The 26,108-nt window shown below is 50.3% G+C and overlaps 3 protein-coding genes across 5 annotated transcripts in view; 1 reads left to right on the top strand and 2 right to left on the bottom strand.

Moving 5' to 3' along the window:
- Nucleotides 1-420, bottom strand: part of STARD8 (StAR related lipid transfer domain containing 8) — a 40,878-nt gene extending 40,458 nt beyond the window's left edge. Inside the window, exon 1 of the mRNA XM_072334812.1 lies at nt 293-420. Coding sequence (XP_072190913.1) covers nt 293-337 — 45 coding nt within the window. The 5' untranslated portion in view covers nt 338-420. The remainder of the gene's footprint in view (nt 1-292) is intronic.
- A 6,109-nt stretch (nt 421-6,529) lies between these two features.
- YIPF6 (Yip1 domain family member 6) lies at nt 6,530-12,599 on the bottom strand. Its single transcript, XM_072335397.1, has 7 exons — nt 12,463-12,599; nt 11,752-11,880; nt 10,757-10,835; nt 10,346-10,388; nt 9,269-9,394; nt 9,017-9,174; nt 6,530-8,433 (listed from the first exon to the last, which is right to left on the bottom strand). Exons 1-7 carry the CDS (start codon nt 12,550-12,552, stop codon nt 8,315-8,317), a joined length of 744 nt encoding a protein of 247 aa, XP_072191498.1. The 5' UTR covers nt 12,553-12,599; the 3' UTR covers nt 6,530-8,314.
- A 94-nt stretch (nt 12,600-12,693) lies between these two features.
- OPHN1 (oligophrenin 1) overlaps nt 12,694-26,108 on the top strand; it is a 48,000-nt gene continuing 34,585 nt past the window's right edge. For 2 of the 3 annotated variants that reach the window (XM_072335392.1, XM_072335393.1), the window contains exon 1: nt 12,696-13,230. In XM_072335392.1, coding sequence (XP_072191493.1) covers nt 13,077-13,230 — 154 coding nt within the window. In that variant the 5' untranslated portion in view covers nt 12,696-13,076. Of the gene's footprint in view, nt 13,231-26,108 lie in introns of all 3 variants that reach the window. The other variant, XM_072335395.1, reaches the window with a different exon arrangement.

Below are 26,108 nucleotides of genomic sequence, written 5' to 3'. Positions count from 1 at the left end.
TTGCAGGGGACCTGTGGGGAAAGCAGCGTGGCTCACAGGCCCTCTGACTGCCATGTCCTGCCCAGAGCAGAGCAGGGATGGGTGGCAGTCATCCCAGCCCCAGCAGAACACAGATACACACAATCATTCACACACTCATGTGCACGCACACAGCACCAATCAGCTCAGCACCTTCCCTGCAGGCGTGAACACAGTGTCCCCCACAGCACACACCAAGCACCGTGCGACCCCAGCCCTGCAGAAAGGAATCTAGCAGGTTGAGAGGACGTGCTTTAAACACGCAGTTCCTTACCTTGGCTCTCCTTAAGCACGCCCAGAAGAAATCCAGCAGAGGCATGGTGGGCAGCGGGCACAGCACAGGCACTACATGGTGGGGCTGCCCCCGGGCGCGGGTTGAGCCCGGCTCAGCGCACCCATGGGCGCTGCAGGCAATGCTGGGCAGCGGCGGCAGAGGGAGGGCCGGCAGTGAGCCCAGCCCGCGGGGCGGGACGTGGATTCAAAGGCTGCACCGTTACGCAGTTGGTCGGGAACGGGCTTGGATTGCAGTTGGAATTCCCTGAAGATTGCGCGTTTTAAAAAGCGGCAGGCTTTCCTTCCTGCCTCCTCAGCGCAGTATTCCCATTCCCAGGCAGCTGGAAAGAGCGAAGGAAAAGAGAGACCCGCAGGGCAAAGGGAACAAGAGCTCAGTGTCAAAGGCGCACGGAGGGCGCTGGAAACCCAAGCCCAGATGGTTTGCATTTCCCTCCGGCCCCACTCCAGCTCAGCAGTGGTCACAGAGGGCTCCCGGCGCTCCCAGGCACTGTTCAGAGATACCCCAGGTGCTCCCCGGACCCACGCAGCCCTTTGCAGCGACCCCCATAGAGACAAACGTGAGGTAAAAAGTCACCAATCCCAGCTCAGCACTTACTGTGCCTCTATTCAAAGCTCCTTATCTTCCCTCTGCAAACATTTCTGCAAACATAGCATTTGTTTGCAAGAAAGCCCGTAATAAAAGGAAGTGCCACAAAACGCCGTGCAGGCGGTGGGTGTCAGATATGCAGCCCCTGGGCTGGAATTAGGCTGCTTCTGGGCACTTCAGAAATAAAACGGCAACTAGCAATTTAGGAGAGCATTTAAGAACACGCAGTGACAGCAGGGCCGGGACATGCAGTCGCTCTCTGTGCCCCGGGGGCACTGCACAGCCCCGGGCTCTGGCAGCACTACATGCCGGTGGGGGTCGCCCCCCCAGCACTGTTTATAGCAGTCCCAGCAGGTGCTGTGGGCAGCTGAGCCCCCGCCAAGCGTCAGCTGGGGCTGGCGGGTGCCTGTGGGCTGCTGGTGGGGGGCACTTGCCTGGGTGCTATGACCCCAAGTTGCCCTGGCCTCTGTGCAGACATCCACTTGCTTCCCCATCTCACTCCGTGCTGAGCACAGAGCCAGTTGGTAGAGGGACAGTTCCTGGTGAACACTGGGCTCCACTCCATTTGGTTTGTGCTCAGGTTTGTCGTTCTGACCCTCCAAAGGGAAAGTTAAATGTTCTGTGACAGCCACAAAGCTTTACATCACAGCTGGGGTGACCCACCAGAACCGCTCCATCAGGGGTGTGCGCAGCCACACCTCACCTCACACAGTGTCCTGCTGCTGGGAAGTCCTTTCCACTCTTCCTCCACACAGAAAAAGGAGCACAAGCAGAATGCTGTCTGCCTCCTTCCTGGGACCTGGCAGACAAACCGCAGGGGCTGCTGCATACTTGTGCTGCTCCTTTCAATCCAGTCATCCCCAAAGCATCCAAGCAATGTTCAATCTGAGACCCTTCTGCATTGCAGCAAGGCGTCATCCTTGGTCAGCACAGGCTGTGAGCACCAGATCCACTGCACAGTGCCTGAAAATGGCACCCAATGCTTTGCAAAGCAGAGCAGTGCAGGCACATGGGCTGCAGTGGCAATTCAACCTCTTCCCAACATTTCTCACCTACATGCTCCATAGATACCCTCATACGTTGGGAAAAGCAAATGCTGTTTCTATTATTCCCCAATGGACCTCTATCACTTTAAGCCATACAGAGGCAGGCCTATGCCAGGGGCTGTTCTCATCCCATCAGTGAGCAGTTATTGTCACTGCTTTGCTCAGGAGCCTCCTGGCAGTGCTCTAAACAGGTGCAGGTTAGCAGATCCCAGCAGTGTTCAATGGCAGAAGGAGCTCCTGTTGCTGCTCATGAGCATCAGGAGGTGCGAGTGGAATGAGAGTGGGATGCGAGCAGCTAGGAAGTCATTGTCATGTGGTGATTTTCCACTTTCTGCTATGTGCAGGCATTTTTCAGAGATCAGTAGGAGAGCAGCCGCTCACAGAGCAGGCGTTTGCCCTGTTAGCATAGTGGGAAGAGCAGCTCTTTTATTTTAATGATGCTGAATTGACAGGCAGGTGCTGGAGGGCTGCAGAGGCTGCACCAGGCAGGGGACACAGGGCTGCCTGCAGCATGTCTGGCTGCAGAGCAATGCCTGCACCCTCTGGCAGCAGCTTCACCCCCATGCTAGGCTCTGATGCCCCTGGTTCTGGGGCTGCCCCCAACCAAAAGTTCAACTGTGCAATGATGAGCAATACAAAACAATATGGGAGCCACTACACATGGGCGCATCCAGCCTGGCTTATGAATGACATCCGACACAACAGCCCTGCCACAGACACACACAAACAAAAGTGCCATTTGGTGATGGCGAGTTTGATGAAGCAAGTTATTTTCAGCAGGGCAGCTGCTGCTTCTACTTTAAGGAATGCTGGGTGAGCTATTAATACAGCACAAGGGCGCATGCTGTGACCAGAATGAAAGGGAATGCCCTTTGCCTTCAGTTCAGGTTGCATGGCTGGCTGTACCCAGCAGATCACAGCTCAGTGTGCAGCATGGCCAGGCTGTCAGTGGATAAAGCCACAGCCAGCAGGACACAAGCACCCAGCCCTGTGCCAGGCTGAGCACCGAGCATGGCACCACTGCACTCAGGATCCCCAAGTGCATAGCTGGGGCTACGAATTTCCAGGAAAGGGGACACTTGTGATTGCTGAATAGCTTGGCCGATGCTAACAAACACTCAGTTATATATATATATATATACATATACACACACACACACATATATATATATATATATACACACACACACACACATATATATATATACACACATACATACATACATATATATATATATATATATAATTGTGTGCCCCCAGTGGTATAAGCTGCTGCTTGCGACACTGGAGGGCCCGGGTTCGAACCCCCCCTGTGGCGCAGGGGTAGAAGTGCCGCTTCGCTACACAGGGGGCTCGAAACCCGGGAGTTGGACTCGATGATCTCTAAGGTCCCTTCCAACTCGCATGATACTATGATACTATGATATGATATACACAAAAACCAACTTACAGAGGACTGATCACAGAACTGCAAAGCTCCCAGTTTTGCTGAATTGGAGATGACATTGCTGGAAGATCTCACGGTGGTGTTGGTGTGACAACCCATGATGTGGGCTGTCCTCCTGCCTCATTTCATCAAACAGAGCAGCAATTAGCCAGGAACCATTCAGGCCATAGCAGATCCTGGCAGGAGAAGCACCCACAATGCAAATGGGCAGCACTTGTACATGGAAGAAGTATCATCAGCAGAACACTGACCAGCAGGTTCCCCTTCCTTATGGGAATCAGGATGGCTTGGGTTGGAAAGGACCTCAAGGATCATCAAGTTCCAACCCCTGTGCTGCAGGCAGAAATGTCACTGCGCTGCTGCAACATTAAACTTCCTGCAAGCAGAGCAGTGCCTGCCCAGCCGGAGGTGCTGCTGGGGTGGTGATCAGCAAGAAAAGGCTGAGAATGTGTACAGCAAACACAAAGCAATAGCCACAGCCTGCGCTGCTCACAACCAGGCTGCACTGCCTGCACTCTGTTCTGCCCACAGCCGCCAGCACTGAGAGCAACCCAGCAGCTAAATGTGAATGTAGCAGGAACAGGGATATGTTTGTCTTTGGGGCACTCCTGGCTCCACTCCACGTAGTAAGCGAGCTTTGCCTCACCCACGTGCAGCACATGGCTGCGGTGGCAACTGCTGGCTGAGAGTGCTGCTGGACTTCTGGCCCAGTTTGGGTTTGTGCAGACAGCTGAGAAATGCCTGCCAGGTGCAGCACTGCTCCTAGCATGGCGTGATGACCTTCCATATTCAGTCCTTCCCCTTTGGCCCCATGCAATGGGCTCACACCACAGTGACAGTGGGCCCTGGAGGCTCCCATGTGCGTCCCCAGCACCTGTGGTCACATGGAGACCATGGTATCCATGGCCATGCCCCACAGTGTGCCAAGGGCTGGGAATTGCACTGGGGGAATGCTACTGGCTCCACACCCAGGCCCTTTTTGAGCTACTGAAGACACAGGCAGGGCAGACACCGAGTGCACTGGGGAAGAAGCAGGCTGCAAGCAGCCAGCTGTGCCCAGCCACGGGGGGGGGGGAGGTTTGCAAGGCTGACAGCAGGCAAGCACTGCCACAGCCTTTGGGAATGCCACAAAAACCCAAAGGGAACTTCAGACAAACACCCCCACACAAAACATCATTATGGAGCAGCACATTCCTTCCCTCCCTCAGTCCCACACAGCTGCAGGAACGCTGCCCTGAGACCCACGCTGCCACTAAGCTGGGCCAGGGCACTGCCCTCCGCTGCAGCACAGAGGCGCCTGGTGGAGAAAAGGGGAAGAGAATGTGCAAAGGGCTGCACCTCCTCCTCACTGCAGCCCCAGAGTCCTCTCAAGGCAGGTGCCCCATCCCACAGGGCGCTGCAGCCTCATCCAGAGCAGCCGCAACTATGGGGATGCCAGAGTGCTGATGAAGTGGCAGCAGCCAGGTCCAGCTGCATTCATTTCCCTGAGTGAGGACTGTTAAAAGGAAAGGGAGATCATAAATAAGCACATGGCATAAATTCTGAGACAGCAATCCGACGCGTCTGAATAAGACTTGGAAAGAACCAGAGAGCACTGAGCACCATCAGTTCCCACTGAACCCCACATTTACTCTCTGCCTCTCCTAGCAGAGGCCACGCTCTCAGTGCGGACCCCTCCTGGCACAGTGTGACAGCAGCAGCTGCAGGACAGCCGGGAACAGCAGTAGCTCCTCCTACAGGAAGGGAAGGGCAGCATAACACCAGGGAAAGAACCCCGCACCTCGGGGGCTGCATTCGAAACGTGATGCACTGCCTCCAGCTGCGAGCAGCTCTGCAGCCAAAATACTGGGAGTGCAAGGAACAAAGCTCACATCACCCCAAGACACCGCAGACACAGCCGTGCCCAACAGCAGCAGGCAGGGCAGGGCTGCAACAAGGAAGGTACAGAGTTCTCCCCTTTGCAGCAGCCTAAGGAATGCCACAACAGTCCCCATTTCAGGCTGGAGTAACGTTAGTCGTCCATATCCGAAACGCTTCACTTGTGCTGCAGCACCTCTCCACGGTTTGCTCGGGGAACCACCTGTTTGCACAGGGCAAGCTACTTCCACACAAGCAGTGGATGAAAAGAATGTTAAAGAACACATTATAGTTTTGGCTTCTTAGTTTTCTGGTCACACAAGACTGGTAACCACCAATCAATTCTCAGTCCAGCGCTCGTTGCACTGACACTCAGTGCTTGCTCTCTTCTATGCTCACAAGGGCCAAGATCCTCAGTAGACTGTCACCCTCAAGAGGAAAGGCCGACCACTCTCAGTAAAGCTTTATCAGAAGCGATTACAACATTGCAGTGGGCAAATTATTTATGAGCCCCTCATTCAACAGAAAGCTGAGAAGCAAAGTCAGCTCAGTCTGATGGTGAGCCGCAGCAGCCAAGGCTCTCAGCTGAGAGCACCAGCATCCCCCACTGAATGACTGAAAAACACCAAACTTGAGCTATGATTTATTCAGCTGGAGACACAAAGCTCAGGGAAATCTAGCTCCCAACCTGCCCCCGCCAGCTACAGCTCTGCAGCAAATCTTAAGCATTATACATCCTGCTTTCACAGCTTTAGGTGATGGTTTCCACACTGAAAACTCAGCGTGTTATGAGGCAAAAAAAGCAACCTCCACCTCATCATCACCACTATCTCTCCACTCATCCTTCCAGATTCACAACACTTCTGAAATCTGTAGTGATTCAATAAGCCAAAAGCCCTGCATTACAGAACAAGCCACTGCCAGACTTCTAAGTCAAAAACAAATAAGTAAAAAGCTGGGATTTTGTTTAATTTCCTCTTTAAAAGAATCTCCCCTTCTTTTCAAAAATATCAAATGCAACTCCAATTATCTTTCTGATATAACACCACATTAATTCACAAAGCTGGACATTAAATACTACAGAGACAGAATTCCAAGGGTTTCCCCAAACACACAGTAAAATTATTGTGCTGAAATGGGAGTTTTTTCCTCCAAGAATCCATGACTTGAGCAGTCAATGGCTTCAATGTCTTTCTCCTTCTCTTGAATAGCTGAAACTTCAGAAAGCTCAACCAGTGAAAGGAAAACAGCATACTTTAAAGGGGAAAAAAATAAATCACATTCCTTAAAAGTAATAATTTAATGGATGTTTAAAACAATTCCCACCTTCATTTGACACTTGAGTATATGAAACACTACAGCTCCTCCTGCAGCACACAGAGCCCCAGCAGGCACACAGCTGCCCTCAGCCCCACGTATCCACTGCTGCCTGCCCTGCAATAACCAAGAGCTCCCAGTTACCTGATCTCGTCCCTTCCTCTTCCCCACCCTCTCAGTACATTTAACAATTCCATCCCAACTACCAAGTATTTGTAGTGTTTATAGGAGAAACAGTACTCTTCTCTATAAATATAAATTAGGTGTATTTACACTTCAACAGGACCCACTTACATCAGTTTCAGGTCTCTTTGCATATTAGTAAAGGAGAAAGAAAATCCAAAGCCCATTTTCAGAAAGAAAAAAAAAAAACCACCAAAAAAGACATTTTAACAGCAACTTTTCCACCCAAAAAGCATTCCAAAGTTCCCCCCTCAGAATGCTTACTGAGAACAGCAGACAACATAAAGAACTTCTATACAATCTTCAGCAAGCAATGTGCCAGCTCTCACTCAATCCCTATACTGAAATATAAATTAGACTCTTACAATGTTTGTGCATGGTTCTCCAGGCAGGAGATATCCTACTGGAGAAGGAAACCTTCCCCTCTCCTTTTATAAAAAGTGTTGGGAAAGAAAATATAGAAAAGTTTCTCACATTTCATTTAAGGTACAAAGGAACAATCAGCAAAATTTGCTTGCATTTCTGTGGAAACACTAACCATGTAAACAACCAAGTGAATGTATGGTACAAGCAATCAAGATCAGAATTTGCATCCTATTCCATAACAGCCACCAGCAGATTTATTTTCCTTTCTCCAACCAACTCATTTTAAAACTTTTGGAGCCATGCCCTGGTTTGGTACGTTACCATCTGAACACTTCACCTATCAAAATCTCAACTTCTCGAGATGCACTCTGCTCCCCAGACTCTTCTATTTCCATTTCTAGTCACTATGTAGAGTACTAGGTAGGCCCCTCCTGCAAAGCAGCCTTCGCTGTTTTCCCAGGACTTTTTAATCCAGAGGAACACGAAACGTTTTGTAACTATCTACTTAATCTCTCATTGGATGTACGGATTAGTCAGTGTAGCCACAGAGTTCAAAACATTTGGCTAAAACACACTTTCTTGACGCTGAAGTGGGCAAAACATAAATACAGAGAACATTAATAGGAGCAAAGGCAGTCCCTTCTGCCCAACTCTAGTTAACAGCAAACTGGACCCAACTTACTTTTTGCTGAGATCTGATTTCAAAGTGAAAGCTTACAGTCCTATGATGCATTTTATATACATTTCACTACTCTGTCAGTGAATGAAAAAGAACAGGAATCAAACACATTCTTCCTTACCCACCCAGCACATAACAGCAATGTAAGGCATGTTTACCATAGCAAGAATCCAAGTGTAAGCAAGAACCCTGCCAGGCAGTGTGATCCTGTAACTTCACCTATCAGACTCCTGAAGTTCCAAGATCTCTCCCTCTATTCCTCAGGCAGAATATTCCCTGTCACAGTGTGCATTTCTCATTCAACACAACTAAAGAGCAGAGCTAATTAAACAAAAGACTCAGTAGCTGGACTTCTGCATCTTTCAAGAACACGCAATCAGTCTTGCAGTTCTCTGGCTTTATCCCACAAGCAGCCTTTTTAGACCATCTCCATATATAAATTAAGAAGAGATAAAGCCAATGATCATCTGCAGTGTTGGTGTAAAACTTCAGGCTGTGTCACAGTCTCCCCTGATCGGACATCACTGAGGTGTAAAGGTGAGAATCATCCAGCTGATAACGAAGTAGAAGAGGAAGATGGGGTACACCACGAGTGCTTTGCGGTGTGGAGGCTGGCTGTCTGCCAAGAAGGCTGTAGATGCTGGTGACAGAGAGAAAGACAAATACTTGAAACAGCATGGAAGTAAAACATTAACGTCCACCGCAGCTGTTAAACTGTTAAACTAGAATTAAGCTGAAGGACAGAAAACAAAGTAAACCACAGCTCAGTAACAATGGTCTCCAACTGCAAATTAAAATGTTATCGTTTAGAAAAACAGATGATGATTAGCATTCTGTATAAGATTCAGCCTAACAGATTAAGAACAAGGGAAATAATTCAAACACACCTGTTTAAGATAAATGTTCTTTAAAGGGTACTTATAACAGAAATGATGAAATGAAATAGCTAGCATTTCACATAAAGTTTAATACTAATTACTGTCCTCCCTCCAATGGCAATTCATGTATTACCATGAAAAATCAACAGGAGTGCATTCAAAGGCTGAATCTCTGATAACACAAGGGTTGGAAAAACTGTTTCTGCAGTACTGCAACAGCCTAGGAAACACCTGAAACTACAGAAACCCTTTGGCTTCATTCAGCAGAATGCATGCAGAGCTACTCCTTGAAGCACTGCACTATTCAGCACACACAGCAGTGCTGTAACACTCATGGGTACTTACCTAACGTTGACCAAGCAAACATAGCAATCACTACAATCAGGCGTATAATGAAGCTGACAGTGCCGGAACCTGCCAGCAGCACCAGCCTGCACACCAGCATTGCCACTGTCAGGGGCAGGATGCAGTAACCCAGAACACACAGGCTCTGAAAAAAAGATCTAAAAGGAGGGAGAAAGATAGTAAGAGCACAGCACCTCTCCAGATTTCATACACACTGAAGCACTGTAACTGTTCCTATAACACAGCACTCACATAGTCCCTCCAAGAAGCTTTGAGTTTAGTGTGATGACAACTGCACCAAACCAGATGATGACAAAGACCTCGGCAAACTGCGGCCCCCCATCTTCCTTGCTATCTGCTGATCCACCCTGCAGCATCCTGTTGCAGACAACAGATACAAGGAGTCAATTGCAATTGTTGACTGAGCTTTTGCAAACCTAGAACAGATGACAATAGGAAACTGGAGATGCTGATTCCTATTAAGACTGTAGATCAATTGTTTTTATTTTTGTTATCCTCAATTTTGTACAGGAAAAGAAAATGATTGCTGACCAACTGAAGGCACTTCGGTCCAGTCGTGTACTTGTATTGAGGACTGTGTAAGCACACACTAGAGAAATCACAGACAAAAGCCAGGAAGATGAACACTAAAAGTTCGGTAGCCTCTCAAAGCAGGCAGAGCACTGCTTCAGAAGAGTTGTGCCTTAAGGAAAGCTTGTGGCAAGAACTGCATGCAAGAAATGCAACACAATGCCTGGAAAAGTAAGCCTGCATAGATTTGAAGATTCAAATTACATGGTACGTTTCTCATAAAGTATTTTACTAGATGTTCTTTGGGCACTGAGTTACATGGCTGCCCTTTACCCAGACAGCAGATGTCAAAGTATCTACCTTACCCCAGGCACATAGGATTTAATAAAGCACCAAAACACTCCTGAGAGCCACAGACATCTCCCATCGATGAGCTATTACAACAGCTCCTCATTTCCATCAGTTCTCTCCATAGGATACACAATATATACACAATAGATCTTAAACACAAATTTTGGCATGCAGATTAGGGTCAAAAAAAGTCAGACAGGTGCATTAAAGTCAAGAACAATGTGAATCAGGATATTTTCAGTGTGATCTTTCTATGACAGGGAGCACCTAAAGGGCTACAAATGTCCAAAATGTATTTTATAAGTCTAATCAGGCTGTGTTTGTAGAAGACTGGAGGAGCAAAGAGCGTGATCCTGACATGGGTAAAAAGAAATCCTGTGGTTCTCATACTCCCAGTGTAAAGCAATAAAACAAATACAAATAAATCTACCCTCTGTAAGTACTTACAGAGCAAGTGAGACACAAAGCACCAAAGGCCCCCAGAGATCCCCTGGGGGTAAAGAAAAAAAAAAGTCATAAATATTACAAAATGATACTTTTATATCAATATTAAGTACCCTTTTCCAACTGCTACAACATCATTTTCATTATACCTCCTCACAACTTTACTACTAAGCCACACTCCGTATGTCACCTATGGAAACCCTGCTAATCATAGAAGTTAGTAGTTCTACACTTTCTGATAAGTGCCACTTTAAACCAGCTTTGCTAACCCTCTGGTTTCTCTATTCTGCCATTCAGCACTCTATGAGAACAGAGAGAACACAAAAGACACTTCTGAATCCCCATTCCAGAGAATCCCACAAAGCATGCTGGCAAAATGACTCTTCACACATTAGACAAACATCTCATACATACAGTCTCTAAGGAGTGCGCTGCTCTTTTTTGGATACATGACATGGACAAATTTCTTCCCAACAGCCTTCAGATCTCTCAGCTGAAATAAATAAGGAAAGTTATAGACCTCAACCAAAAGCAAAAAGATAAAAAGAAAAGCAGCATTCATAGTAAATCAGAAAAGTATCCAACCAAAATATTCTGGCAGCAGACTTTGCAACAAACAATGCATGTTTTGTACACTGCTTAAGAGCACAACAGCATTGCACCTAAGAACATCCAATAAAGAAAAATGATTTGTTTTCTCCTTGTAATGCCCTAATAGGATAATAATAGCATGGTGGCAAAGTCTATGGCTACAGTAAATGAGAATGAGACCAAATGCAGCAGCCACAGATAGAGAAGTGAAGAAAAAAAGCTACTTACCTTTGGAATGGCTCAGGTAGGCAGGGATCTCCAGCAAAAGATGCCCACACCTCCACTGCCAACTCTTAAATGAGGGCTGGGAAAGGGTGGATCCTGGACCCATCCCTTCCACCACTCAGGTGCACTGCATGCACCTGAGCTCCCCTGGGCTGGCTCTGCCTTCCCACCAGGTGCTCCACCACTGCTTCAGGCCATGACTGAACATTTCTACTAAATCTCTCTAAGAGTAGAAAATTAACTAAAAATCCTACTAATTGGGGTAGTCTTATCCCATTCCATATGGTTTTACACTTCCAATGACTTTACGATGGGAGAAACCTTGAGGCTATAATTCAACTATTTGTGACTAATGCATATTTGCATACATTTTACATAGGTAATTCTACAGGAAAAAAAAAAAAACCAAACCACAAGAAAACAAAACAACAACAACAAAAACCACAACAAAAACTACCCATAACCTCCCCAGAAAGCTTATTTAGATGTACAAGCTGAGTAAAGACACGCAAAGAATACAGGTTTTTCATAGCGGTTGGCCAAAGAGCTCAGCAAAACCCATTTCATCACAGAGGCACAGAACACAAACTCACAATGGTATCCCTGACAGGTTCATCCAGTGTAGAGTAATCTTCCTCTGGGGAGTTGGACCCAACAGGAACAGTGATCTCCCCTTCCACCGGGATATCCTCAGATATTGACACATCTGCCAGCCCTGCAAACTGAATGATTCAGGAAATCTTTAGAGTGAAGGAAACACAGAACAGCTCATGTTCACTCCTAGTGCTTTAGCAGTGGAATTAGGTGAGAAACACTACTCTGAGCTTTAAGGGACAGTACTTATACACTAAATCCAATGACAGAGTCCAGCCACTGCCTGACATAAGCAGCTCATGGGCTGACGTGATGCTCCCAGGTGACCAACTGTATGCAAACAACGCATTTCTGTTCTCTTCAGTAACTCCATGAACTGCTGCTTCTCCCCTACGCAGCCAGCAGTAACTAAAGGAAGCAGAAACCTCGTTTATGCTCGTTCGCACAGCATCATACAGACACGTCTCCGAGCACATGAACCCCACAGAACCAGAGGAGAAACCGCACACCCCAACACTGCGCACAGGGCCGCGCTCCGGCCCGGCACCAGCAGACACTGAGCCCACAACGGCCCACACCGCACACAGCCCCGCCCGCAGCTGCTTTAGAGTGGGAGGGAAGCCCGGTCATCCCAGCCCGCCCAGACCCACGGTACGCTCTCGGCACTCAGCACGCCCAGCGTTACGCTCCGCACTCCCCGCCGCGCTCACCAGCGGCTCGGTCGCTACCGCCGCTCCGCTACCCTCCGCCGCCGCCATCTTGGCTGCAGAGCCGACGTGGCGCCGCGATTGCGTCATCATCCCGCGCGGCGCCTGAGCGTCACGTGCCGCAGGAGCGTCCGTAGTAACGAAGCAGCGCGCGTCGCGCCTCCCGGCCGGCAGGGGGCACCAGTGCCACGCACAGAGGGGTCGGGGCTGGGGCTGGGGCTGGGGCTGGGGCTGGGGGCGGCGGCCCCGGGAGCGGCCCCGCAACCCTCGGGCCCTGCGGGTGACGGCGCCGTGCGGAGGCGTCGGTGGGCGTTAGGAATTGCTCCTTACGGCGGAGCGACCCCGGCACGGTGCGGTGCCCATCCCCGCGCCCCCGGAACTGCACCCCCAGCTCCGCGCCCCGCCCGGAAGCGAGGGTCGCGGTGCGGTGCGGGGATCCGGCCCGTAGACCGAGGAGCCGAACGGGGCGGGGTCGGGGCAGGGCATGGCCGCGGTGCGGGGCCCCCGCGGCGGGGGGAGGGTGCTGTAGTCCGTCCGCAGCCCGCCCTCCCCGCAGCTCCTAGCCCGCCCCTCCCGCAGCGGCATCCCGGCCGTGCCCGGCTCGGCCCCGCGCAGCCATGGGGCACCCACCGCTGGAGTTCAGCGACTGCTACCTGGACAGCCCCGACTTCAGGGAGCGGCTCAAGTGCTACGAGCAGGAGCTGGAGCGCACCAACAAGTTCATCAAGGACGTGATCAAGGACGGCAACGCGCTCATCGCCGCCATCCGCAGTGAGTCCCAGCGGGGCTCTGCCCCCAGCCCTCGTGCTGCCCCACGGCACTGCCGGGCAGCTCCGTGCGGTGCCTGCAGTGCTGCGACTGGGATAGGGAACAATAGAACAACGACTGGTTGTTTTCTTCTTTTCCCAACGCACTAAACAAGAATGCTTTTTCTGGAATATAAGCGTACACAGCTTCTTCTGAAGCGTGTATTTACTGCTGCTCTGCCCGCACCACCTTTAGGAGTGCTGTGCCTGCTGCGTCCCGGTGCCCACGCAGGGCTCCCAGGCTGCAAGCAGGGCTGCTGAGCTCCCCCACGCTGCGCTGGTGTAAGGACAGCAGAGGCGTGCATGGTGAGGGCACTCCATGTCCTTTAGAGATGGAGCACAACCAGGTCTAACAGGTACCTGCACGGGGCCTCACCAGCCCAGCCAGCTTCTACAGTCACAGCATCAGAGCATTGTAGAAGTGGGAGAACTCAGCCCAGAAACAGCTTGTAGTTCTTCTCTTTGTGTGTGCATTGATATCCAACCACACATAGACTCCAGTACCGGTTGTAAGGGACTGACTTGTTCAGAAGCACTGAGGCCCTCTGATCTCCTGAGCAGATCTGCTGTGTCCCGGCCCTACACCTACTGCCCTTTGTCCACACTTTTCCCCTGTGGGACCAATGCATGTACTTTCCCAGTGCTGTCTCTTGCATACCATCTGTTGTTACAAAGATTTAAAATAGAGCCAAAGGTGCTTGTGTTAGTGCTGTGCATGCATCAGGTCAAGGGAAGACAAAAGAACCTGCAGTGCAGGGTGTGCTTATGTGCTGCTTTTGGTTTGTGTTAGCAGGTTTAGCTGCTGCTCTTTTGTTTAGAGCAGCTCAGGGCTCTGTGTTACTGGGGCTGAGTCTGGCATAGCCGTGTGTGTCCATTTGGAAAACAAAGGCTGGCATGACCCAAACACCAGCATCATAGCTCAGTGGGATGCTGATTTCCTGCAGAGGAAACTAAAGATCTCTACTTAGACCAGGACAAAAACAAAAACAAACAAACAAACAAAAAACAAACAAACACCAAAAAAAGCAAAAAAAAAACAAACCAAAAACAGAAATAACAATAAATCAAAACCCAGTTTCTCTCATCAGACCTGTCTGCTCTCTGAAGGCTCTGAGCTATTTAGGTTTTGTGTGGGAAGGGTTGTTATCAGTCACCGCAGTCTTACAATTAATATTTACAGTGAGAGGTAACAGGTTTTCTCCTGCCTGTAGTTGGCAGCTGACACTGGAACATAAAGAAATCAGTAGAATCAGTAGTGAGGGTGGGGCTGAGAGAAAGGTGGGAGGGAACTTGTGAGGAGTGGGATGTGGGGCAGCATCCTGTGCATTACACACATCTATGATAATCAGAAAGAGTAACACAGTGGAGTAGTGATACAGGAGGCATAATGACAACAGAACTAGTGCAATGGAAAGGTGTTAGAAAAGAAAAAGAGCTCACCACTCTCTGAAGCTCTCAGTTCACAGAGAAGGGATCTCCAAACAGAAATCCTCCCCCAGTGGCAGTCAGCCCTTAAATGAAGTCTGAGAGGTGCAGCCAGGCTCCACCCCTTCTGGTCTGCACAGCTCAATTGCCTTCACCTGTGCTCCCAGGGCTGACTGGCTTCTTTCCCCAGGTAATCAATCAGTGGTTCAGGCTGGGACTCAGCAGTTCCCATACAACACAGCAGCATCCACATGGTGTATGGAGAGAAAGGCACGCTGCCCATGTCTGCTGGGTATGAATGACCTGCTGCCAGCAATCTACACGTAGACCCAAACCCTGAAACTGCCTAGAGCTGTCTTTTATTTTCCACCTGCTAAGTCATAGGAAAAACAAGCGAGTGTGAGTCTGTGTGGGGTTCTGCAGAACCCTGGTTTATGGGCTGCTGCTGTGGGCTGTCCTTGGTACCTGGTGCACATATGTCCTCTCCTTGGTTGTTTTCTTTGCAGAAGTGCCTGGCAAGCTGAAGTTATGTCAACCTGCTTGTTGAGTAAGGAGATCTTAAGTGTGTTCTGACAGAACCTGAACATGAGAATCCTGCCTGGCGTGAACTTTAATGTGGTAGCAGCAGAGGCTGGGCCTCCAGTGTCTGAAAAGTGCTGTTTCAGTGACCTCCATTTTGGAGTGTTCACAACAGGACTGAATGTGCCAGGTTAAATGCCCCCAGCAGGGGTGTCCTGGTGGTGGGTGTACAGCTGTAACAGAGCTCCCCACTGCTGGTGCTCACATCCCAGTCCTGCTGCAGGGCAGGTGAGCTGTGACACTGAGGGGGTGGGGGCAGTGATGTGAGCCTGGTGGTCAATGCACTGAGCCCCTCCAGCCTTTCCAGGGTACAGGAGAGCTGAGTGCGTTGGTGTTCTCCCCCATCCAATTCTGATCTGTTACTGAAGAGCAGCATGTGAAACCCTCCCAAGCACCATGCAACCTCAGTTCCCGCTGGCTGCTCCTGTGCTGGTCCCACTCTGCATTGCTGCTGCTGTCCTTCTTTGTCAAATGGAAAAAAGAGGGAGTTATCTGTACATAGGACACCCTGAGATGACAAAGTGGGAGGTGATGCCAAATATGAAATAGAACTGACTAAAGCAAAGCAAAATATTGGGCAATTGTAATGTAATGATCTTGGACTTCAAAGATAGCAAAAAAGTTACTTTGAGGCAAAACAAGAGATATTTTTGTTGCGGAGTTGGCCATATCCTTCCCTATTCATGCCAGAGTGCTCAGAGCTGCTGGAAGTGCCAAGTGGCTGTTTCAGTCCTATGTGCTGCCCTCACACCGCAGCACATAGTGGGATGCCATTCACTGCTACAGCCCCATCCCCCTGTGTGTTGCAGGGTTGCCCTGAACTGCAGGCAGGTGGAAGGACAAAGAGCTCTGATGCACCGCCTGCATTTCTCCTCCCTGGGAGTGCAGTGTTGCTGTTCCCAGCAGGTACAAGGTGCAGTGCTCACCACGAAGGTGTGGAAGGCAAAGAACCGTGTGTGCAGGGTGGCTGCTCTGCCGTGCACATTTCTTCCTTGCAGTGCCAGTCCTTGACATGAGCTGTGCATCAGGAAGCACACAGCTAGGCAGCCTTGTTATTGTAGCAACACATCATTTACATCATTTTCTTTCTGTGGCTCGGTAGGTTGCCTTGTCTTACTTTTTGTTGTTGTTTTGGTGAGGCTTGTTGCTTTCTGCTGTGTGTGTGGTTGTTTATGCAGAAGCATCCATCTTCCCTGGTCTTTGATCTTCTTGTGCGATTACATATCAAGTGGAGTTTGATAAATGTCAAGTTGAAGCTGTTTTTATTAATTGTGAGTGCTACAAAGGTCTAAGCTGGCTTTTGAAGCTGAAGAGCTTTGAGATCTCATGCAGATGTTGCATACATGGTTTTGAACTCCATTTCTGCACAGCGCATAGTTTTGCAAATTACTTCTGAATCTGCATGCCAGCTAAGCAGCTTCTCCAGGCAGCGTGAGTGTTTCATCCTGGAAAGACAGCACTATAAAGGAACACACCGAGGTGTCTGTGCATGCAGAACACACAGTAATCTGTACCAGAAGAGAGAAGGCAGGTGTTTGTCTCCATAAAGTAGCTGTTCACATCCATTGGTTCCATGCTTGGCATGAAGCTCTGTGCCAGCAGAGCTGCAATGCCATCAGAGCTTTCAACAGATCCATGTGCTGCCATAAGGGACAGTGCTTGAGGATTCAGTGCTTTGGAGTGCAGAAGTGTCAAGAATACTAAATACTGTAATGAGATTAAAGCAAGCCTGGAGTGCCTGTCTGATTCCTGCAGAGCTCCCTGTGCTATTTCATATGAAGTCTGGAGACAAAGGCTTGAGCCCCTGTGCTGAGGTTTCTGGCAGTTGCATGGTGTCTTAGATCCTAGCACTGCTTTTTGCCTATGTGCAGACATGGCTGAAGCTCCCCTGCAGAAGGGAGGAAGAGGAAGGTGCTCTGTGCCCTGTGTGCCCCTCAGCAGCTGGCACATGGAGTGCTGAAGCTGTGTGGGCAGACGTATGCTCTGTGCTTGGGTGTTGAGGTGCTGGCAGGAAAATACTCTGCACAAAGCATGAGCCAGCATGTGCTGTCTTAATGGGATGTGCATGGAAACCTTGTGTGTTTTCATAGAGCCCCTCCATGAGGGTTCATTGAGCCCCACTATCTCACAGATAGTTCCTTCATCTGCTCACTGCACTTGGGGAAATCTGGAAGTGTTTGTGTAAATAGTTCACTGATCAGGTGGGTGTGAAGAGCTGCCGTGCATCCAGGATCAATGTACTGCTTAAACACAGCTCTGTTCTCCTTTCCTCTGCTTGCATCCTCGCACTTCCCCGTGCTCAGGCAGCACTCAGCACTCAGCACCTGAGCTGTGCACTGAGCTGTGCGGGACCAGACACAGAGTGATGGGCAGGGCACTGGGAGTGTGAGCTGGCTCTGCTCAGCCTGGCCTGTCTGCTTTCCCTGTGTTTGTCCTTACAGCAGCACAGGGATGCCTTATCAGGAGCGATAAAAGCAGCTTCTGAGGAATGTGTTAGGGATGCAGAGCACTGCAGGGAGCCTGTCTGGAGCTGCTGACAGAGCAGGCAGCTCCGAGTGCTCTCGCACGAACTGCATTCAGCCCCGTGTCCAGAGCCCTGCCTCTTCACTGCCCATGTGAGGTAGGGGGCTCTGGGAAGCTCTTCATGCACAAAGCTGCTGTTTGCCCCAGTGCTTTCACTTTGGCCTGTTACTGAAGCACGGAACTGCCTTGGGGCAGGGATGGCTCGCTGCCATGGGAACACCTTCCCCCCTTTCCTGGAGTGAGTTACCATATAGCAGTTCATGTCAAGCTTTTCCTGGACTTCAGCAGGGGAAAAATGACTTGCTGGAAAATACAACGCTCTCCTCTAGCAGTAATATCTGCTTCCATTTTCCTGCCTTTTGCTGCTCTTCTTTAGCCAGGGCTGTTTGGATGCCCACTGGCACGTGCTAAGAATTCCTTCCTTGCTTGGCTATTGCAGCCACCACTTTCCAACACTTGTCCTAACCCTAATAGGAGGGTTTTCAGAATCGCATGGAATTACTATTGATAACTTTAATTTTTTTCTCCTGATTTCCCGCCTGGACGCCTACCTGTGTGATGTGGTGTAGGGAGCCTGCTTTGGCAGGGGGGTTGGACTCGATCTCTAGAGGTCCCTTCCAACCCCAACAATTCTGTGATTCTGTGATTTCGCAGCTTTTATTGTTTAAAAAGATAAATTCCATATGGGACACCTCTTCAATCCAGCATTTTGAACTCTCTAAACTAAGGGTGTCAAGGACATACTAATTAAGCCAAGGACCATTCTTTTACCATGTATCTCCTCTGCCTTGAAGAACACAGGAGCAGAATGAGAGCCTTCACACAGCTTTGAAGGGAGCTGTATGCTCCTGAACACCTCTGTGTAGCAGCACTGGGCAAGGCCGCCTTCCCCCTCCTGCTGTGGGGTGGGATGGCAGCAGGGGCAGCAGGCACAGCTCAGCACATCTCGGGCTGGCAGGTGCCTGTGTGTCTGTACGGTGTGCTGTAGTGCTGGTGTGAACAGGAGGCTGAAAGTGCTTTGGGTTTAATTTATTGATGTGGATGGATGTGCATAAAGATACCCACCACACCTGGTTCCTCTCACTGAGAAATCTCATTTTTTTGCTGTGGACCTATCTCTGCCTTCCTGAGCACAGTGGAACTCAAGCCCTAGTACAATGTTAAACCAGTGCTCAGCTTTCAAAGTACTTTGTGCATCCATAGCACAGCACAGCAGCTCACGTGCCACTGCCAACTCTCCCTGCTTAGCACTTCTGCTCCTGCACAGTGTTCAGGCAGGTGGAAGAAGGGGACTCCCCACAGCCCAGCAGGCAGCAAAGGAGCTTGTTTTCCTGGGATTTAGGTACCGTGCACAGAATTGGAGATCACGAGTTGGTGCAAATCTAAAACAGATATGCCTTAATCAGAAGCTAACTAAGAAAACAAAGCAAGCCACCCCCAGAACCTAATCTGCAGAAGCAGACAGGAAGGAAAAGGAGCATGCACAGTATCTGCATACTCCAGGAGTGAGGCAGAACTTTCCCTTGGGCTGAAGCTCCTCGCTGTGCATTTGTTAGATTTCATTCTGTTGCTGAACCCAACGGGTTGAGCTGGGCAGCCTCATGCCCACACAGCAGCTCTAGGCAGGGCTGGTTGCTGCTGGCTGCAGGCACCTCCTGGGGAGGGTTTGGGGTGGGAAGCGCCAACAGCTCTTCCTGCCTCTTCCTGTCCCCTGGTGCTGCAGCACAGATGCTGCTGGAGTGTGTTGTGGTCCAATGTTATCCTGCTTAAAGCAAGCCTGCACGCTGTATTGTGGGGGGGCTTTTCCCAGCCTGGGTCTGCCCCAGTCTACTTCCATGCAGGGAAGCAGCACGTACTGCACAGGGAGCTCAGCCAGCAGGCTCACAGCCACCTGTTTTCCTGGGAAATGGGGATGGTCGTGTTGTGAGAGCCCTGAGATCAGCTGCGTGCATCACCACGCGGGCAGGATCACAACACTGGGGAGCTTTTGTGTGTTTAAGTGTATTTGCTCTTCTGCCACACATGAGACATCCTCGCAGCTTTTCTTCCATGTTCTGTTTCCTTTCTTGGCCTGTTCCCTGGAAGGATGTGGGTGTTATCCATGTTTTGTAACGTGTCTGAAAATCCACAGCTCACAGCAGCGCTGCTGCTGACTAAAGTGTTTCCTCTTGAGTCACCGTGTGAAGACTCAGCTTTTCTGCCTTCTTCCTTGAGAAATGTTTTGAATACTTTGGTTAATAATTCTGTTGCTAGCATGCTGGTAACTACAGATGTGGCTTCCTCGTTTGCCTGCCAGTTTTCTGCGGGTGGCTTCAGCAGTGCTGCATGTGCAGCAGGGTGCTGTGCCATGCTGTGCCACAGGAGAGCAGAGCTCCAAGCTGCCCTCTGGCACATCCCCCAGCCCCAAGGGCTGGTTTCAGCAGGAGCTGCTGACTACACAAATGAGATGACTGTGGCCATGGGTGTCCTGTGCCATAGATGTCCCCGTACTGTGGGTGTCTGACCACAAAAGCTGTGCCCTGTCCCCAAAATGAGTGCAAAATGTCTGTGCAGTCTGCAGGGAGAGCCCTGATGTTCAAAGGCAAAGAATGGCTTTTTCCTATGAACAACTAGCTCTACTTTACAAATGTTGAACACCCCAAAAGGAGACTGCTGGTGAAATTCAGCAGACACCAATTACTAAACATGAAATAAGGGTTTTCTTTTATAGGATCAGCTGATAATTGTGAAGTAAAAGGCTTTGGAAACTTCTCCTTTTGGTGTTATGGAGTTCTGTGTGGTTTCACCCTGAGCTGCAGACTGCTCGCTGCTGTCAGGATCCCTCCACTGTGAGATGCCACCCTCAGCTCCTGCTGGTTTTGTGTTTCTGGACATATTCAGAAAGACACTTTGTAGCCGATGTCCTTTTTGTCACTGAATTCTCCATCCAGGTAATTGCACAGTCATGGTCATGTGCTGCTTAAGTGGTGATAAGAACAGTTGGACAGTCTGAGATAAAGCTTCAAAATGGAAAGTAGAACAGCCTTCATGGCAGCCTCCGAACTGCCCTCTGCAGTGTTCCTCCTCCTTTTTTGTCTAGTTACTGATCCTCCGGCCAGCACTGATTACAAAGTGCTGAGCCTAGATCTTTTTGAAACAAGAATAATTTCATTAATCTTACTGAACAGCGCAGCTGTGAAAACAAGGAACAACAAACAGGACCTGTAGCTGTGCTTTCAGGCTGCCAGGCAGGTCCTGCAGGTCTGCAGCAGTGGCTGTTACTGTGCGGGCACCAAATCCGAAGGGGAACCTGTGGCATTACCCAGAGGTGGTGTGTGGCTGTGGGAGGAGGGAGAGGCAGTTCTCAGAGGTGCCCCATCTCTGCTGGGACCTCACTGGTTCCCCAGTGTCCCAGGGCAGGATGCTGTTTGTGGCTGGTGCCCAGGTGGGTGACATGGGGTACAGCCTGCAGACCCTGCCGCATTGCAGGCCATCGGCGGAAAGCAGCCATGCATGAGGGCTGCAGCTTGTGCCAGCTCTGGGCCGGGTTCCTGCCTGGCACTGCTGTCAGGGAGCTCTGTGGTCCCACCAAGGGCTGAGCTGTTCCATGTGATGGGAGGCAATGCTGAGCTGGTTCGTCCCCCCGGTCACAGAGCTTGGGCTGGGAAGGCTCTGCTGGCGCTGCTGATCAGGAGACCTCCCTGTGGGGACTGCTCGCGCTCTGCCCCGGAAAAGAGCCTCTTGTTTTCATGTTTGTTTTCGCTGTTCTCTCACTGCCTGTACAACAGGGAGCTGCAGGGAACTGCAGCTCTCAGTGCACACCCTCTTGCTGCCTGCTGCCTGCAGCTGGTGGCCAGCCCTGTCTTGCATGGCTCTGCCTGGAGCTGCCATCAACAGGCATACCTGGTGTCCGCAGGGCCACCTCCCTTCAGGTTGCCCTTCCTAAAACACCATCTGCTCTCCCCGGCACAACATGTTCCCTGCAAAGAGGCTGCTCAGCACCACGACGCCCTGTCTGCAGGGCTGGGGAGGGCTCAGAGAAGGATGGCAGCAGGAATGCAATGCATGGATAAATGCCTGCATCAGTAGGTATGGATGTACACCCAGTGGGGCCTGCAGCCAGCTCCCACTGCACCCTGCTCCCATCTGCCCACATGGCCCAGGCCTCAAACTGGCAGCAGGAACCAGGAGCTGACAGAAGCAGCGTTGGCCCCTCTTGCACCATGGTCAGGATTTGCTGTTCTCCTTGTTGCAGAAACAACACCCCACCTTCATCTCGAGCTCTGTGCCTGCAGAGCAGCAGCAGGGTAGCATTCCTCACATGTTCAGGCTCTCAGAAGGCTCTCTTTCATTGCTCGGGTTTAATAAACTCCAGAGAGGGGATGAATAATTTCCTCTTCTACTGGTTCTTTGGTTTAGACAGTGGGTAGTCTGAAATTTGTGCAGGGCTGGGGAGAAGACCCCACTGAGAAGGAAACATGGCCACAGTCCCTTGGTGCACTATGAAACATGTTTTCCTTCACATCACTGTAGCTCAGGTGAAAGACAAAAGGTATGTGTTGCCTCAGCATCGGGCTGTGCTGACCCAGGGCTTTTGTGCTATGTGGGTTTGGTTGGGATGAATCTGCAGGCGAAGTAGGCAGACTGCACTGAGCACACAGCAGCAGGACACTCATCAGCTCCTGTGATCCTCTGGGGCCATAGGAGCTCATCCCAAATGCAACCCTTGTGTAAACCTAGAGTTGAAGTGAGTGAGGGTTGTTTTGCCTCTGACATACAAGGTGAAGATCTGGACATACAGGATTGAGATAAACTGCAGTTGTAGCATTTCTTAATGCACATTTCCATGTTTTTACTGATTTCTAAGGCTGCTAACCATTCTTAACCTGCATTTCAGTGAGCCATGTGTTCTGCCCTGGCTACCTCCTGCTTTTTTCCTGTTTTGCTGAAGGAGCTGCTCCAGCTTTGCGGAACAGCTGGGTCAGGTCAAAATGCCATAAAAATGCCAAAGTTGAAACATTTTTCTTTCAGGAGTCGAGCATTCACAGCCAAGTTTTGCCTCTTGCTTGTGGTGAGCAGCATTAGTTTGTGACTGGTGCCAATGCAGCAGAAGTAACTTTGCAGCAGCAGTGATGCTGTGGTGTTGCTCTTTGTAGGGACAGCAGTAGGAACATGTGCCCTGCCAGGCCCGGGAGCAGCCTGTGCTCGTTTGCATTTTTAGGGGGTTTGTTCTTTCTCTTGTTCAATTGCTTGGGCTAATCTGTTGCCCATATCAGATCTGGCAGCTGCGGAAGCTTGGAGGGCTCCTTGGGAGTTGGTTGGGAGCAGCCTTGGAGCTGTGGGAGCTCTGTGCTGGGTTCTGCTGGGTTTGGTCTCACACCGTGTGGCTCAGGTTGGCCATTTGTTTCTGGCGAAAAGAATAACCAGATCAGCATTTAAAGAGTGGCCTTTGTGAAATGTGAATCCCCACAGATCCAGAAGGCTGCAGGGCACCTGCAGAGAACCTGCCAGTGTCAAAGCAGAGCACTGTGTGCTCAGTGATGGGCCGTTTTCATTACCTGCCTATAAGCACCTCTCGTGTACCGAGCACCGGAGTGCTGCTTCCCTATCAAGGCACTTCTGTGCTTTTGGGACTGCCTACAAGGCTATCCGGAAGAGTTTTCTTTCTTTTCCTCATCTGAAAAAAAATCAACATGTTTTTGTGCTCAGGCAGCTGTTGAGCACTGTTCCTGACTGAGTCAGGGCTGATTACTCACTGCCTTAATGACACATCTGTGCACAGCCAGGGCAGCTCCATTGATTTCAGTGCTGAGGTATGTTGGTGGGACAACATTTGGGGATTTGGTGGAGTCATTGTATGCTGTGTGACTGCAGCAGCTCTGCACGGTGTGCCGGCTGGCAAAGCCATGCTGCAGGCAGTGCTGTGAGCAGCAGGCCAGGCACATGTGAAACCTCCGCTCTTGGACCGCAGCATGGATGAACTCCTTTATAACTGCAACTCCCTGCAAAATTATTCAGTGGGAGTTACTAACAATGGAGACATTCTCTCCCCTGCAGGGCTTACAGCACTCTCTTTCTTGTGGTAAAGTGCGTGTGTCCATGTAGGGGCTGCACTGAGTGCTCATCCCTCCCTTTGCCAGATGCTGTTGGTCAGTGCTGTCCTCTGCTGAGGGTTGGACCCCATCTCTCCTAGAAGAGCAGGTTGCTGTGGCCATGGGTTGTGAAAGCCGGCAGCATGTGCTGAATGCTACAAGGATGGGGAGTCCTAAAGGATTTCTGATTGAATTCATTTTGCTGTGTTTCCATGGAAATAAACTGTGCTGAGCCAGCAGGGTCCTTAGTGCTGACATGAAGCCATCAGATGTTCCAGTGTTGTACAGGATGAGCTGTGCCTGCTTTCTGATGTGCTGTCTTGGCTTGCGATTACAGCACCATGCTCCCACTTCTCTCTGCTCCCTGCACACTGCTGGGGCCAAGCAGGCCCTGGGGCTGTCACTTCCAGCTCTGTGCAGTGGGTGTGAAAGGCTGGGAGTGGGCAGGAGCTGCACGCTTGGCAGCCATGTGTTTGCATCAGAGGGGAGGAAAATGAGGGAAAGTGCAGATGCTGTGCCTGGGGGCCACTGTGCATCATGGGTATGGCCCTCATACTGCTCCTGCTGTGGCTGGCTGCCAGCAGGCACTTCTGCAGATGGGGCAGGTGCCAGAACCATCCCTGCTTTCATTTGCCAATAAACTCCCATCAAAGCAATAGTGGCTTTCTTACTATAAGAGTGCTGTCTTTATAGCGTATATGTAGGATTTGTCAGAAACCAGTGTTCAGCCAAGGCTCCATACGTGTGTAAAGACAAGTAATATTGGTCTGTAGGAATCTGGTTTCCATTAAGTGATCTCCAAGAGCCATGCCAAACATTAACAGCACTGCTTCTCCCTCCAGCTGATTCAGTTCCTTCCTAACCCTGGCTCTGGTGTGATTACTCTCTGTGCAGAATCCATCCGCAAGCACTGGGCACCTCCTGCCTCCCTGTCCCTGTGCTCATACTCTATCCAGGGCACTATACAGGCTGTTCTCTGGGCACCCCTCACCTTCTTGTATTCAGAAGACATACCCATGCATGGAGCCATGCCAGGGTGGCAGCTCCCTATGATGGCAGTGCATGCTGGGGATGTGGTGACAGCCACCACTGCTCTTGTTCTTGCAGTGGCTTTTGCTGTGTGGATTCCAGGTGGATCACAGCAGCAACCTGGTCTTGATTCATGCTGGGGAGTTTTCTGTGGGGATGGAAAGCCACCAACACTGTTTAAGGGAAGTAAATAATGCTGTACAGCAATCCCTATACTGCAAAGAAAGGAAGAGAACAGGAACTGGTACCGGGGCTGTGGTTGTTCTTGAAGCACTGTTCTGCCTTTGCTCCTCTACTGCAGGAAAGAAATCAGTTGTTGGGAGCAACTGGGAACCACTAATGATGCTGGGACCTGCTGGGACCTGCTGGGAGCCGTGGGCTCTGAGATGTGGCTGGGATTAGGTCCGAGGAGGCAGTGCTGGTGCTGGGGCCAGCGGTGAGATGGGGGCATCCTTCCAAAAGAGAAGAAATTCCTATGCCGAATGAAACCCAACGGTGCCAGATCCATTAAGGGGCTCTGGCCTTTTTTCACCGTTAAGCTAACGTGGGATGTGGTTTATAGCCTGTCCATCTGGCTTTGCTTCGGCTTGAAGCTTGGCAAGTAAAAGTCCAGGCGAGACAGCTTTCTGAAAGGAAAATGTAACTTAAATTAGTTATATGGTTACTTCTTTTTTCTTGTTTGAAATATGTTACATTTGACTTTTTCAAATCCTCTGCTCCTGCCCTACCCCATTCCAATTAAAAAGGCCAAGGAACATTCTGATAGGAGGGCACAGCGCTGTGCTGACCCCACGAGAGAAAAGTGCTGCATGTCCCTCAGTCCAGGTTAGGGCTGGGGTTAGGGTCAAGTTTAGGGTCAAGGTTAGGGCTGACAGACCCAGCAGTGGTGGGAGGTGGTGGGGCACTCAGGGGCTGCCAGCAAGGGAATGGTTAGCAGGGAGGAACAAAGCTCCGCCTGAGTAAGGAGTGAATAAGAGCCTCTGGGCTCGGCCTCAGCATGTGAATGCACTGAGTGCTGCGGGCACTGAAAGTGAATTATTTGCGGAGGTTTTCCACCAAATTAATGACATCATTCTGTGCCAGAGTTCACCCATTGACGCTCTGAGGCTCTCCTAGCAGCTGGTTGCTAAATAGCCACATTCAGGCTTGAATCTGCCCATTGAAGGGCAAAGTTCTGACCCTTCTGAGCAAAATGCTGCAAGTAGTAGTGAGTAGC

This window comes from Excalfactoria chinensis, chromosome 4 (genome assembly GCF_039878825.1).
Source record: "Excalfactoria chinensis isolate bCotChi1 chromosome 4, bCotChi1.hap2, whole genome shotgun sequence".
NCBI lineage: Eukaryota > Metazoa > Chordata > Aves > Galliformes > Phasianidae > Excalfactoria > Excalfactoria chinensis.
This window is presented reverse-complemented; position numbering and strand designations above follow the sequence as displayed.